At 45.4% G+C, this 15,293-nt stretch overlaps 1 protein-coding gene across 4 annotated transcripts; it reads left to right on the top strand.

The window, feature by feature from the left end:
• The first annotated feature begins 888 nt into the window (after positions 1–888).
• On the top strand, positions 889–15,229 carry PHC1 (polyhomeotic homolog 1). 4 transcript variants are annotated; one of them, XM_032678732.1, is made up of 15 exons: positions 901–1,044; positions 1,635–1,745; positions 2,929–3,006; positions 3,528–3,569; positions 3,779–3,928; positions 4,903–5,034; positions 6,148–6,646; positions 6,967–7,727; positions 9,326–9,473; positions 9,583–9,791; positions 10,378–10,492; positions 11,070–11,178; positions 11,855–12,005; positions 12,500–12,731; positions 13,061–15,229. In XM_032678732.1, exons 1-15 carry the CDS (start codon positions 931–933, stop codon positions 13,213–13,215), a joined length of 3,006 nt encoding a protein of 1,001 aa, XP_032534623.1. In that variant the 5' UTR covers positions 901–930; the 3' UTR covers positions 13,216–15,229. The 4 variants fall into 4 exon arrangements, with proteins under 4 accessions (XP_032534624.1, XP_032534623.1, XP_032534622.1 ...); XM_032678731.1 differs by having other exon boundaries at positions 4,879–5,034; XM_032678733.1 differs by lacking the exon at positions 3,528–3,569 and having other exon boundaries at positions 889–1,044; positions 4,879–5,034.
• The last annotated feature ends 64 nt before the right edge of the window (positions 15,230–15,293 follow it).

Below are 15,293 nucleotides of genomic sequence, written 5' to 3'. Positions count from 1 at the left end.
CTAACCCCTCCTGCCACTACTCCTGGTGTAGCTCATGTTTCTTGCTGTAGAAAACTCCCTGATCATCTCAATGCATTACTCTTCTGCTAAGCACTCTCTTCAGTCTCACTTCTCTTCCTCTTTGCTGATGAAAACATTCTCCAGTCCTTTCGCAGTCCTGCGATTCACTGCAACTCATCTTTCTGCTGCTGAAAGACCTCTTCAGCAACTTTTGCCTTACAAGTGTTGCCAGTGAACACTTCATCCACTCTGCTTCTGACTCCATTCCTCCTGAAAGCAACTTGCCACCACAGATACCAGCCTCTAGTCTGTTATCCAAGAGAAGATCTGTCAGGAACTACAAGTAGCTAGAAAGTCCATATGATCAGAGAAAGAAAGAAAGTGTTGAGGGCTGGAGGCTAAGGTTAGGAGAAGGAGGGACAGAGTTGGTATATCTGCAGTAGGGCGACGGAGTTGAAGTACTGGAGGAGGAGAGGATCAGAAGTTGCCAAAGTGCAATGGAGGACTGGAAGCAATGTGGAATTTGCCTGAGTTCACTAGCTCCTCTTGAAGGAAAGGTCTGTAAACAAATGATTGCCTGAATGAACTGCAGCTGCTCCTTCACTGCCTTTTTAAGATTTCATGATGCTGTAGGTTCCAACTATAGCATGGCAATAAAAATATGAGAATGTGTACATTACATCTCTGACTGTGGTCATAAAAAATTTAAACTGTGAGTATAATTTCTGGGTGATTTCAGAACCCCACCATCCCTGGTCCCTGTGATGTAGCAAAGTTGTGCATGGAGCCTGGTATTGAGATATTCCAGTAAAAAAACTGTGTAATGTAGTCAAATACAGTTTGTTTTTTTCTGTAGCCCGACTTACTTTCCAACTCTCTCAGTGTAGATCTGGAGTCCAGCTCAGCCTGAGCTCCTGGGATCCTGTCACCATGGAGACCGAAAGTGAGCAGAACTCCAACTCCACCAGCGGGAGCTCCAGTTCTGGAGGAAGCACCCGTCCTCAGATATCACAGATGTCTCTCTATGAGCGACAGGCAGTACAGGTGAGACACAGTTATGTTCTGGGATGGCAGGTGCCTCAGTGGAAGGTGGTGGTAAACTCTTTTGTGTTCCCCTGAGTTATGTGTCCAAGTGGGAGCAAGCTCAGAGGACTGTCATGTTTTCAGATTTAGAAATTCTTATGCTAGGCCTGAGTTCTTACAGCCTGAGACGTCATGTTTTATAGGTTACTCCTTCAGTGTCCAGCCTCTTAGATTTAATCTGTACTGTGATCCAATACATTGATTTTACCCTGCTGTTCTAGAGCAAGTCACTCAGTTTACCATCCCAGCCTGTCTATACCCTCCATACATGGGAAAACTTGTCTGCGTATGTGACCACACACATCTCCAGATTCCTGGAGTTTATTAAGCTCTTGCAAGTGTGCTTCCTGCTGTCCTGGAATACACCTGTGATTCAGTCTGTTACCAAATTTGTGACTGTACTATGGATTTTGAGGTGCTAATCTAGTGCATGCTCTTTTTCATTTGGTCTAGGGATGTTCTCGTGGCTGTTACTTATTTCTTCATTGCGCTCTTCAATCACCCTTCAAACACACACAAGTTTTGACAATTGGGTTTTCCTCTTTACCTAGGCCCTGCAGGCACTCCAGAGGCAGCCCAATGCAGCCCAGTACTTCCATCAGTTTATGCTCCAGCAGCAGTTTAACAGTGCCCAGCTTCACAGCCTGGCTGCTGTCCAGCAGGTGAGTTGCCAAGAAGCAGAAGGAGAAGAATTGGATCATTCTCTGGGGAAGATCCAGAAGTTTTCTTGTGCAGTGCCTTGTGCACTGAGGTCATCCTGATCCCTGATGAGACAAGTCCTCTTGTTTAGAGTTAATACAGACAGCTAGTAAACTGGAAGCCTGATGCAAAGATTCATTTGTTTTTCAGGTACAGAGCAGGGGAAGATAAAATTTGGTATCCCCATGAGGGAACTTGTACTCCAGAGGCCTATGACTACCCCCTGCACCTTCTTTAAATAAAAGATGGGTGGTTAAATCAGCCATGAATGCAATAATGTTAAAAAACTATATTAAAGGGAACAGTGGATTGTTACTTCTCTGAGAATAAATATGTTTGTGTTTGAGTGAAATTTCAGGCGTTATCCTCTGAATTTTCTGTCTTGAAACTTAGTAGCTCATGTTTTCTTTAACAGCAAGAGGGATCTGGGGTGGATCTCGTCCAACCAGGAGGCTTTCTTTTTAATTGAGACATATATAGATCAATATGAATCAAGATATTTTATGATGTATAACTATTGAATATTTTTTTTTCTTTATCAACTTTGCTCACCTACCAGACTTTATCATCAGTTGAGGATGGATTATGTGTGATGTGAATACAGTTCTGTTTGTGTAACAATATCTCAGTAGCTGAACTCCTTGACAGTTAGTCCAGGATGTAGTTGTTCATAAAATACCTACCTGTTGTCTTATACTACTGAAGGATTAAAATCCTCGTGTCACTTTTGCACAAATCTTAGTTATAAAATTAACTAAACTCATACAGGCGAATTCCCTTGGGATCAGAGAGGGGGAAATAAAGAAACCAATATTTATATTCTTCCACAAACCGTATGTAGTGTAATCTGAAATTTGTTACTTGGAGTACTATCATTGCATTTTTACTAAAGTGCCTAGTTAGCCCAGCAAAGTGCTAATACTGCAAGGAATGTCTGGATGTTAACAGTGGATTTCAGCATTAGGGTGAGAGTTGCAGTGTGTAGCATGACAAGCTGGGGAACAGTAGGGTGTTTACCCCTGAGTGGAAGGACTGGAGGTCCTTCACTGTCAGGCTAAGGGACTAGGTGTTCTGATAAAGCCAAATAATTGGCCTGGATTAAAAATTTGTTCCAGGCACTCATTTCTCTGTCAATCTTTCTTGCAGGCTACAATTGCAGCCAGTAGACAGGCCAGCTCCCCCAACACTAGCACCTCTCAACAGACTACCACCACCCAGGCTTCTGTAAGTAAAACTACTCCCTCACACATATATTGAAGCCTCCCTATTACTCCCCATGTTGTTTTTTCTCCTCTTTGTATTTAAGGATGGCAGTCAGCCACACAGCTTCTAAGAATGCTGGGGATCCACAATATGCAGACAACTTTGAGGATTTGGGGTGCTATCATTATTGGTGGGGGTTAAGGAGACCAGATAAGGTGTTTGGGTGGGAGAGGCCTCTTAGCTGGAAAGGTAGACATGGATCTTTGTTTGCTGAGACTTTGGGGTATGTTGTCATGTATTAGAAAAGGGTCAGGACTTTGGAGAAGGAGTCATGGCAGCTTGAAAGGGAATCTCCTTTTGTCTTGGGCAGAGTAGTAGTTTGTTGAATGAGAGGATGTCTATTTTGTAGTGAGTATTGAGGAGCTTGGATTTGTTTGGAGAGTAGATGAGTGGGTAGGGTAGAGAAGATTTTGTGGGTTTTCTACCTTTACTTGAGAGGCTGGAGAAAATGATGTAATTTTTTTTTGGATCTCTTATTACAGTTGCATGCTAACAGTGATACTCAAGCTCAGCATACGAATGAGGTTAGTATCCAGGGCTTTGGCTAGTTTAGATTGCATAGCCTCTAAGATGAGCCCTCTAAGACAAGAACTTTCTTCTTCTTGGTCCCCTGTGGGATACAGGAAAAAAACTGTAAAATGTCTGTTCTGGCTGTACCCCACTAAGTGAATTTGTACTTATTTCTTGGTCTCCATGTCTTCATATATGATTTGGAACTTTTTTCTGTTCTAAGATCAACCTAGCCACCACATCAGCTGCTCAGCTGATCAGTCGGTCACAGAGCGTGAGTTCCCCCAGCGCCACAACCCTGACACAGTCTGTGCTCCTTGGGAATACCACCTCACCACCTCTCAACCAGTCACAGGCCCAGATGTATCTTCGGGTAAGAGATGTGCATGCAAAATGTGTCCTGACCGTGAAACCCGCTTACTACCTACTTCAGTGTCTCACTGCTTGGGATTGCTATCACCTATGGACTAAGTCTAACTTTATGAATTTTGCAGTATATTTTAAAATCGTATCGGGAAGCTCTTGTCCCTGAAACCACAAATTTGATTCTGGGCTCTGCTTTTGAGGGTAGATGAGCTTTGTATTTTGTGACTCAGGTGAGAATGTTAACAACTGTGTGTCTCTGCTCTGCATAGATGTTAAAGATCCCATAGCACTTCTCACTAGAGTGTAAATGTGAAATATATGTCCTAGACTTGAATATAGCTCACAGAAAAAAACTACTCTTCTGGTTCAGTGCTGGAACAGATATATGGTAAATTATTCTTCTACTGTTGCTGTGCTCAGGGATGTAAGTTTAGAAACATAAATGAATGTGAACAAATAGTCATTGCTTTAATTGCTTTGAAGAGTTCAGCTAAATAGAAAACACTAGGCTTGACTATATAGATAGTCTGGGACTTGGTTACCTACGTAAAAAGTCAACTGTGTCTCTCAGTTGACTTCCGATACAGATTGTATTCCCCATCTTTTCAAGCAACCCTGATCTTGGATGTATGTCTTTTATCACCATTTCCCTACCAGTCCCTGGTAAACATCTGAAAATTCAATGATACCTCAGTTTTTTAGCCAGCCTCAGGCAGTCTGTGGGAGTTGGCCCAGGCCCATGTTTGATAGAAGAATGCTTGTTTCCTTGAGGAAACTGTTCTCAGTTTCCTGCTCCTGAGGGTTAGGTTCAATGTTACAGTGCAAAGAGGGTTGGTGGTTTTGCAGTGTGTGACATTGCAGCCCAGTGTTGCTTTGTAATGTTTGCTTGTGGTTCGTTGTCTTTCTTTTTCTCTTCCACTCCATTTCTTTCATTCCACATCATCTGATCCTCAACAGCCACAGCTGGGGAACCTGTTGCAGGTAAACCGGACCCTGGGCCGCAATGTGCCTCTTGCCTCCCAACTCATCCTGATGCCCAACGGGGCTGTGGCTGCTGTCCAGCAGGAAGTACCACCCACTCAGTCTCCTGGGGTCCATGCAGACACAGACCAGGTCAGTGACAGCCCCTCCCAGAGTCCCCCCTTCCCCTGCTTTCTGTCACCCCACACTCTGGTCTTTGTCTTAAACTGTCCCTGTAAGGCAGATCATCTCTGTTTTATCCCCAACCCATGTCCCTGTGCAAGCAGGAGATTCTGTTTTCTTTTGCCACCGTATTTTAATGTTTGCTTTTTGCCTTCAGAGATGGGATTAATTTCTGCTGAAAATTTCTGATGTGAGCCAGTGGCTGGATCAGTCCCATCTTCACAGTTTCATGACTGTGCTTGTGCAAAAAGAACTATGTTCAGTTTTCAGTTACTCTTCAGTTTAATGTCTTTGCCAGAGGTAGTATTCCTTCACCCAGCTGATTTGTTCTTGTAAAGATGCCAAAGATTGAATAGGCCACAAGGTCTTAGTTGCTTCATTCATCTGTAAGTAATTCTCTGGGTCAGGGAGCTGCTATGGCTTTTCATTTACCTTGTCTTATCCCAGTCATTCTTGGGATTTCCAGTTACTTCATATTTTTCTTGTCTGGAGCATTTTCTTTGAAGAAAAGTCAGCCATGATCGAACTTTGAAGATAACATTGCATTTGGGGGAGGAGTCACAACAGAGGATGGCAGCACCAAATTACAGAGGAACTGGTGAAATTGGAAGGGGTGCTGGCCATAAGTAGATCTGTGGGCCTGCTGAATGGAAAGCCCTGCACAGGGGCAGGAGGCAAGTGGCACAAAAATTGAAAAGGAATGATTGGTCTTTAAAGCAGTATCTCAGTGCTTTTAGAGCGATGCTAAACTGGGTCCTACCAGTGCAATTGTATGGCAGGCAGGTCTGAAGGCTGTAACATGCCTCGGAGAAAGATGGTATCCTCAAATCTTGTTCACAAAGTGCCATGAGATCTTTAATTTCCATCAGAGATGGAGCAGCAGGGAGTTCAGGATAATGTGCTTCCTGGGGCGAGCCATACCTGAGCTTTGCCCTGCAGTGTTAGCCAGCTCCTCACGTGAGACTTGAGGCATCAACTTAGCCTGCATGCCAGTAGAGTGTGTTGCTTACACATTCTCTGTCAAACTCCCAGCAAGTAATGTGTATAAAGCAAATGGATTCTGTTTTGTATGTGTGTTTCTAGGTGCAGAACTTGGCTGTGAGGAGCCAGCAGACCTCCACCACTAACACCCAGCTCCAAGGCTCTGCTCAGAAGGCAGCTCTGCCAGGAAGCTCCCAGGCTTCGGGCTTACCACAGGCCACCAGCACAGGCCAGACTGTGGCAGTGGCTCAGGCCTCCTCTGGCACTGCTGGCCAGTCCCTCAACCTGAGCCAGGGAGCAACAGGCAGCAATGGTGTCTCCGGGGGTGTGGTGGCAAGTGGTGGGAGCCAGACCTCAATGGGATTGAGCCAGACCTCCTCGGCAGGTGCTGCTGGCAGTTGCCAAAGGAAGGGCACAGGGGTGGTTCAGCCATTACCAGTAGCGGCTGCCCAGGCTGTGACTGTCAGCCAGGGAAGCCAGACAGAGACAGAGAATGCAACCACAAAAAAGGGCGAAACGGACAGCAGCGGACAGCAAACAGTGGGCATGAACCTGACCAGGACTGCTACACCAGCACCCAGTCAGACCTTGATTAGCTCAGGTAAGTGCACACCTGCTTTTTCTCTTGGAGACCACTGGGCTTTCGCAAGAATAGCATTTGAAAGCCCTGATAGTGAAAGGTTTTCCCACACACCTCCCAGCTTCTGGGCTCCCAGAGACCTCTTGTCTTGAGGGGTTATCCCTCCCTATTAGCATGAGAAGTTGATTTAGTCCCTTATGTCCTCTGCCAGTAAGCTAACAGTCATTTTGGAGCTTAATGTCTCAAGCCAATGCAGTGGCTGCCTGCCTTGTTTTTGTTGTTCCCAGCTGCATCGTTACTAACTTTTCTGCTCTGTTTTTTCTCACTCTGTGTTTGTGTAGCAACGTATACGCAGATTCAGCCACACTCACTGATCCAGCAGCAGCAGCAGATCCATCTGCAGAAGCAGGTGGTGATCCAGCAGCAGATAGCCATTCATCACCAGCAGCAGTTCCAGCACCGCCAGTCCCAGCTTCTTCACACAGCCACTCATCTTCAACTGGCCCAGCAGCAGCAACAGCAGCAAGCAGCATCTCTGACCCAACAGCAGCAGCAAACTCAGCCTCCACAGCAGCAGGCTCCACCTCAGAACCAGCAGCAGGCTCAGACCCTTGTGGTACAACCTATGTTGCAGTCCCAACCCCAGCATTTGCAGCTCCAGCAGGACAGTCCTTGCCAGCCAGCCACAAAGTCACCTGTTCCAATTCAGTCAAAATCTCTGGTCACCCCCATCAAACCACCTCAGCTTGGGCCTGCCAAAATGTCAGCAACACAGCAGCCTCCACCACACATCCCAGTGCAGGTAGTGGGTACTCGGCAGCAGGGCTCAGGCCAAGCCCAAGCACTGGGTTTGGCTCAGATTGCTGCAGCAGTGCCGACATCCCGGGGAATGCCAGCTGTAGTCCAGCCTGTTTCCCAAACCCATGCTGCTTCCCCATCATCATCTTCAGCTCCAGCATCCTCACAGGAAGCTCCTCCTCTCACCACAGGGGTGAATTTGGCACAAGTTCAAGGCACAGCCCACATGGTGAAGAGCCCAGCTTCCTCTCCAGTTGTGGCTCAGATGCCAGCAGCATTCTACATGCAGTCTGTCCAGTTGCCAGTAAGTGATACCATTGAGAAGGAGAATAGCATATGGATTCTCTTTGTTCATTCCTAGGACACCAATCGCAGTCCAGGCCCAGGTCAGTGGGATGGGATGGGCAAGGGGTTTGGGGAAAGGGATGTGGAGACTTTTTTGCTCTCAAAACCACTAATTCCAATCCAACCCCTGGAATTACTGACTACAAGCATTTCTATTCCACATTATCATTCAAAGGCTTGCCCCCAAATGGAGCAGGTTTCCACATCACATATTAAGTATCACACGTAACAGTGGGGTGGGTTGACCTTGGCTGGCTGCTGGGTGACCACTAAGTTGGTGCTGTATCACTCCTCATTCACAACAGGACATGAGGAGAAAAATACAATGAAAAGCTTGTGGGTTGAGATAAGGACGTGGAAATCACTTGCCAATTACCATCACTGGCAAAACCAACTCAATTTAGGGAAATTAATTTAATTTACTGCCAATTAATCCGTGTAGGGTAATTGGAAAAGAACAAATCTAAAAAATACCTGCTTCCTTCCTCATGGGCTCAGGCTTCACTCCCAACTCTTCTACCTCCTCCCCCTGAGCAGTGCAGGAGGACAGGAAATGGGGGTTATGGTTCAGTTCTTAAGGTTTTGTCTCTTCCTCATGCTTTTCCCTTGCTGTAGCACGGGATCCCTCCCATGGGATACAGTCCTTCACAAACTTCTCCAATGTGGGCCTTTTTCACAAGCTGCAGTTTTTCGTGAACTGCTCCAGTGTGGATTCTTCTGTGTCACAGACCCCTTGGTATATGGTAGCAGACACTGACTCTAGGCCTCAGAGGATCTCCTAGCAACAGGCTGTGCAGAGGAAAACAAAGGTGGTTCGTGTTCCACAAGCCTCGTCTGTGCTGTTGTGAATTGTCTGGTTAGGACCTGCCTAAATCCCTGGGACAACAGCACTTTACAAACTCAGATCATAGAATCATAAATGATTTGAGTTGGAAAGGACCTTAAAGATCATCTAGTTCCAAGCCCCCTCCTGTGGCAGGGACACAGGTTGCTAGGCCAGGTTGCTCGGCCAGGTTGCTCAGAGCTCCATTTAGCCTCACTTTGAACACCTCCTTAGCCAGTTTCTGAGATTGTTTCTAGACTCCATCTGCTTCTTCAGGAAGGTGTCACAGGATTTGTCTCATATTTAGAGTGGGGGCAATTATGCTCATAGGGAACATGTGTCCCCTGCTTTTTTGACTCTCCTTTGCTGAAACTGATCTGATTTAGCCAAAAGCCTGTTTGGAAATTAATGCCATTCCATTTCATTCTTCCTGGAACAATCCTTTGAGGTTCACATATTGTCTTGATATTATACCAATGTATCAACATGAATTGGGACACCAGGTCCTAGTCTGTGGTATGGTAGTGAGTATTGTCAAGCTTTGTTCCTTGCTATGCAAATGCTCCTAAGTAGAGGTATGTACTGTGAAGGAGTTAGAAGCACGTCCAGAAGGAACCAGGCTGGAAATCAAGTATGATGGAGCACGATACATTTTTTTTTTTTGTCTTTTGTCTGTTGTGTTCTTTGCTTTGGAGCTCTTCTGTGTGCTTACGTGTTCCTCTTTATTCATGCAGGGCAAATCTCAGACCTTAGCAGTAAAGCGCAAGGCAGAGTCTGAGGAGGAGAAGGAGGAATCACCCAACGTCACTGCACTCCTGCCTGCCAGGTCCTCTCCTGTAACAGACAGCCCCAAAAACATAGAGGAGAAGAGTGGCCTTGGAGGTGAGGTACAAAGGAGAGCTCTGCTTGTGTGTGCTAATGATCTGTTCTTATATTCCGCTTGAAGTAGGTGGAGCAAAGGGAACTGACGCTTGTGCTGTTAACTTTCCAGATAATTCTGACACTGCTGCCATTGCAACCCCAAATATCACGTCAAGTGAAGGAGCCTCAGTTACCCCCACCTCTGCTTCCACCCCAAACCTGGCAATGGTGTCACGTCAGATGGGAGACTCCAAACCCCCACAAGCCATCGTCAAGCCCCAGATCCTCACGCACATCATTGAAGGCTTTGTCATCCAGGAAGGAGCAGAGCCCTTTCCAGTAGGGATTTTTTGTTTTGGGGGGAGGGAGCTGTAGAAGCTTCTTGGGAGGGTGGTGGACTTCCATCTTTCCCCATGTTCCAACTCAGCATTTCTACCTTGAGATGCAGACAGTGAAGGGGAAGGGAGTGGAGGGAGGTGTCATGAATGAAGCAAGGCATTAAGAAGTGTCATTAAAGAGAACGAGCTGGAAGAAGTAGAACAAGTATTACAGCAACTGTTTACTCCAGTAGTCCCCAAAGCAATAATTTATGCAAGAATTACAAGGAGGTTCTTCTTTCTGATTTTTAGTGAGGGAAAGATGCCTTTTGAACAGGCAGTGAGTGAGGTTGAAGCAAATAAGGGGAAATGCAGTTACATGGAATTGCAGGCTATATATATTGCAGGCAGATAGTATTTGGGGATCTTTGAATGAATGGCCAATCCTCTGAGTCAGGAAGGACTAATAACTTTGTTCAGCATGTCTCCTTCCCTATTAGGCAGAGAGATTCTTCTGAGCTGAATTTTGAGCTGCATATACTTTGCAGAAAATGCTGAACACAGAGAATCCTTTACTATTGGGTCCAACTCATTCTCTTCCTATCCAGGTGGGTTGTTCTCAGCTGCTGAAAGAATCTGAGAAACCACTGCAGGGAGAGGCTCCTTCTGGCCAGAATGAAAACCTGTCCAGCAATTCTCTGGGAGGGGACAGTGCTTCCATGGGTGAGTTTCAGCACCAGGAGGTCTAGTTAGTGTTACTGAAAATTTCTGCTCTCTGATACTGTATTATTAACTTTATAGACTTGTACCTCTTCCTGCTAACTCTTAAGAGACTCAAGCTATGGACCTAGAATCTCCTTTTTTTGAGTGCAAAATATTTTTTGTTGTTGTTAATATGACTACTGACACATCCCATGTCAGTAGTAAGCAGGAGAATCTGAACTGTACCTGTCTCTAATGACTGTGAAGGATGTGTGGACAGAACAGAGAGTGCAGCTATGAAGATTTCCCCCACAGCCTTGTAGGATGTGAGGGATATGCTATTTTTCACTTGTTCCATGAAACAGTACTGACAAGGAGAAAAAACCTGCTCTGTTCAATATCCTGAAGTCCTAATTAGTGGAGCTTCTGCCTCTCTTTTCCCAGCTTCTTCCCCAAGCTAACTACTTACTAGATTCAGTAGAAAATCGTGCTTGGAATCTGTCTCTTCAGAAGAAGAGCGGTGGAATGGAGAATCATTGTGTGCGTGATCTGTTTCAGTTCAGATCATCAGATAGTGTGTATCTCTGTATCTCTCTAGAGCTTGATAAGAAGGCAAACTTGTTGAAGTGTGAATATTGTGGGAAGTACGCCCCAGCAACTCAGTTCCGTGGCTCCAAGAGGTTTTGTTCCATGACCTGTGCTAAAAGGTAATAATAGCAAGACGGAATTTTCCTTATCTCTGACTATGCATTTTATGGAACTGGGCATGTGCCCCTTATCCAAGTAGTTTACAACACTGCAGTATATCTGATTCTCCCTCCATGGGATGTACTGGCCACAGAGATCCTTTAGGACTCTAAATGATTTGTAAATGCTTCTAGGTCCGGAGAGGTGGATGTGGTGTTGAGTATAAACAGAATTTCTGGCTTGCTCAGAAAATGAAGTGGGAAGGGGGAAGTTCTGGGGCTGCAAAGAACCTCTCTTCAGTGAAATGTACATTTGACTGCCTAAATTAATGCACACTGATCGCTGTCTAATACATTGGTACTAGACAAAGACACAAGGGAGCATTTGGGAAAAAAAATGGGGAGAAGTTAGACTAGTCATTGCTGCTTCCTGTTGATAGCAGAGTGCTTGTTATGGGTCTTTTTTCCCTTAGGGGAATGACTTAATTGACCCTTCAGATGTTAGATCAAGACTCTGGTGTCCAAATATTGCTTGTGTCAGAAGTCTGGACTGGTTCCTTCCAAGGGGAAGTCTTAAAAGGAGGAGGAACAGAACTTGATGGTAAAGAGGAGTTTTATCCCCATCTAGAGCAAGGAGAAGTATTACACTTAGATAGTTGCTGTTTCTTAACTGCTGCTCTGCTTCTGCTTATTTGAGGTACAATGTCAGCTGCAGCCATCAGTTTCGGCTGCAGAGAAAGAAAATGAAGGAATTCCAGGAAGCTAACTATGCTCGTGTGCGCCGACGGGGGCCTCGGCGCAGCAGCTCCGAAATTGCTCGAACAAAGATCCAGGGCAAGCGCCACAGGGTAAGGACATTGTCCTGTCAGGGCAGGTCTGTGTAAAATTTGTCATTGCTGGATGGACCACTTTGTCACAGTGGATGTAGTCATACAGAATGTGCTGAGTGCACATTGACACACTTGTTACACAAGGCACAGTGAGCTGTTCCAGTCATTCATTGACTGCAGAAAGTGGATTCGTGTTTGTACTTGTTCTGTTCACTCTGTGTTCGCTCCCGTGTATGTTTCGAAGGTCTCAGTGAGTGAGATCAGCTGACAGCCTTGGTAGAAAACAATCCACATGAATGACTTAAATCGGATTATAGAAGAATCGAATGAGCTTCAGTGCTGATCTGAGGAAGAGAGGGAGCTCTTGGGTCAGCTGCCTGTGGACCAACAGCCTGAGACAGTTGTTCCAGACTATTGGGACAACTTCTGCTTGTCCCAATGTCTTATTTTGCAGCTAGTAATTTTGAATTTCTTACAAAACACCTTTTGTTTTCTTTCCTATGGGCTTGTAGGGTCAGGAAGACTCGAGTCGAGGCTCTGATAACTCCAGCTATGATGAAGCCTTGTCCCCTACATCTCCAGGACCCCTGTCAGTAAGGGCCAGTCATGGAGAGAGGGACCTGGCAAACTCTAGTATGGCCCCACCTACCCCAGATCTACATGGCATCAACCCAGTCTTCCTGTCCAGCAATCCTAGTCGTTGGAGTGTGGAGGAAGTGTACGAGTTCATTGCATCACTGCAAGGTGAAGTTAAGATCCTCTCCTGCACTCCTGTGATCCAGTAGCATGGGGAGATCTGTTGGCTCTCTTTCTGGAAAGAAAATAGTGTCAGTGGTGCCTAGTGCTCTTGCATGTTTCTGAATTGGAGTAAGTCATACAGATGGATTCTCAAGATGCATTTCTCAAGTATCCTGTGTGCTCAGGGAGACTGAGGACTAAAGTGGGGAGGGGGGTTGGTTAGATTCCTAGCTTGCTTTTCTGTACCTGCCAGAGGTGCAGAGAGTAGGTGCAGGGGAGTGCCCAAGGCATGTATGTTTCTCACTACTCTTTTTGTTTGTTTGTTTGTTTCACAGGGTGCCAGGAGATTGCTGAGGAGTTTCGGGCACAGGAAATTGATGGTCAGGCCCTGTTGCTTCTAAAGGAGGAACATCTCATGAGTGCCATGAACATCAAGCTGGGACCAGCTCTCAAGATCTGTGCCAAGATCAATGTCCTCAAGGAGACCTAACAGCTCTGAAGCCAGAGGTCTCACGTTTGCTCTGAGCCCAGGGCAGCTGCCAGTTTTGGAGCATCCTGCTGGGGCAGGGAAGAATGGAACAGTCCCCTGTGGTCTTGCATTCAAGAAGAATGAGAAGGAATTTAACTGATTGAAACTGCCATGCACAAGCCCATGTCTTGGTCTCTTTATGGTGCTACGAGGTTGGGGAGAACTGCCACCTGGGGCCTTTAAGCAACTTCCCTTCTTACTGATTTTGAATATGACTCCCCTGTATACCACATAAAGCTGTGAAGGGGATCTCTTTCTGTCTTAAAAGACTTCTGAAAGGGAGCTTCCCTCATCCGTGTTTGCCGTGGCAGGTCTGCTAGATATTAGTTTTGAATATCACTGCCAGAACTTGAGGCATAAGAGCTGGCCCACATGGACATTGGGAGCACCTGTGCTTGGGGTTTCATGAAGGGTAACTAGAAAATTTTGAGTGACAAAGGTGGACAAAGAAGAATTTGAGTAAAAGGGGCTGCTGCTTTTCCACTTTTAAAAATACCTAGGCTGCTCATGAACTGGGTTTAATAGCCATTCCAGCACATATACCAAACTTGAAGGCCTGTGGCAATAGGAGCTGTCGTGTCTTCACTCTGCATGTCTACAGGAGACAGTAAAGCTAAAGTGTTGTGGCAGCTGTTCACTCCAGGTGCTTCTCTCAGAACCAGTCAGAGGATTTTTCCTGAGTGCTCATGACAAAGTGATGGGAAAATCAAAGGGGAGGGAGATTGTCTAATATTAGGGAACCTTGCAGCACTAGGTTTGTCTTCCCATTGTGCTAGGGCATAATTTACAAGATCCAAAGGAGTCTCCAGAAGCACCAAGGCTCTTTGTGAAATAGGCTGGGTTTTTTTTTTTTTTTTGTGTGCGTGTTTTCTTACCAGTTTGTATTCTTTTGTCTGTCTTCATTATCCTCAGGAGAGCTTATGGGACAAAGTTTAAGCTGGCAGGACTGTACTGCCTGCCTAAGGCTCTTTTTTTTTTTTTTTTTGGTGTTATAAAACAAATATTTCTCTTCCTCAGTTAAAAAACTGAACACACCCCACCACAACTGAATACTAATTCTTTAATGTTACTTCTCATTGCTGAAGGGTAGAAGTTATTTTATACACCGAGTTCCTCCTGTTCAGCCCCTCCAGGTTTGGGTTTTGGCTTTTTTTTATATGTGGTATTCTGAAGTTTTGTAACCAAATTGCCAAAGGTGAAAATCTGGGCAGAGTTCTCTTCCAGAAGCACCTCTGCTTCAAACAAACAGGCAAAAAAACCTGAAGGAATTACACAAACTGTGAAGAGGTAAGTGCCCTCTACAGCCAAATACCTGAAAGCAAGATGGTGTTATAAACCATGTGTCTTGGCTTTTCTGTTTTTAGAAGTTTCACGTGAGTATTTCAGTGAAACATGAGACTCTTTTGTGTGGAAAGCATCTACTGTTGCAGAAAAGTTGTAGTGACATGGGAGAAGGCCTAATAGCATAGGTAGGAAAACATTAGAGATCTTTGGAATGGCCTCTTTATTGACCCCTCTTAGAAAAAGAGAGGAAGGAAAGTGCTAGTAGATGGATAAAATGTGGCAGCAGCTTCCTTGCATTTTTAACTATACTGTTGGATCTCTTTCATTACATCCTTATTCTTGGGAGAGAAGACTTCTGCGGCTTCATGAATGAAAATAGGCCCAAAGAAAGTTGCCTATGCTTGCTTGCACCCTGATAACACTGTTTGGTCCAATGTAATCTGGGGGCAGGGAAGGAGGAGGTTAGAATCAGCAATCAGCAGAGGAAGTGTGCCCTTAAACTGTTTTATCCTTAACAGGCTGGGTGTGATAGAACTCCTGTTCAGTTTGACCCTTGGCAGGGTGGGCAGACAGCTAGCCTGCCAGTGTTACTAGCTACTTCTGAGGACTGGATTTTATTTCAGTCAAATGGGAAGGTTTCCCTTCTTCATTTCATGTTCACTGTTCTTAATAAAAGGATGCTTGATCAGGCTTTGCATGTTTGGCTGCTTTTTAATCCCTGTCCTGAACCTGAACGTTAACTGAGTCTTTGAGAA

Source organism: Chiroxiphia lanceolata, chromosome 2, assembly GCF_009829145.1.
Source record: "Chiroxiphia lanceolata isolate bChiLan1 chromosome 2, bChiLan1.pri, whole genome shotgun sequence".
NCBI classification, from domain to species: Eukaryota; Metazoa; Chordata; class Aves; order Passeriformes; family Pipridae; genus Chiroxiphia; species Chiroxiphia lanceolata.
The sequence above is the reverse complement of the archived record's forward strand: the minus strand, read 5'-3'. Positions and strand labels throughout refer to the sequence as shown.

Excerpts from the sequence above, each read along its gene's own strand:
- PHC1 (XM_032678731.1), top strand. The coding sequence starts at position 931 with ATGGAGACCGAAAGTGAGCAGAACTCCAACTCCACCAGCGGGAGCTCC. Across the intron at positions 3,007-3,527 it reads CTACCACCACCCAGGCTTCT|TTGCATGCTAACAGTGATAC; the intron begins GTAAGTAAAACT and ends CTCTTATTACAG. Across the intron at positions 10,493-11,069 it reads AGGGGACAGTGCTTCCATGG|AGCTTGATAAGAAGGCAAAC; the intron begins GTGAGTTTCAGC and ends GTATCTCTCTAG.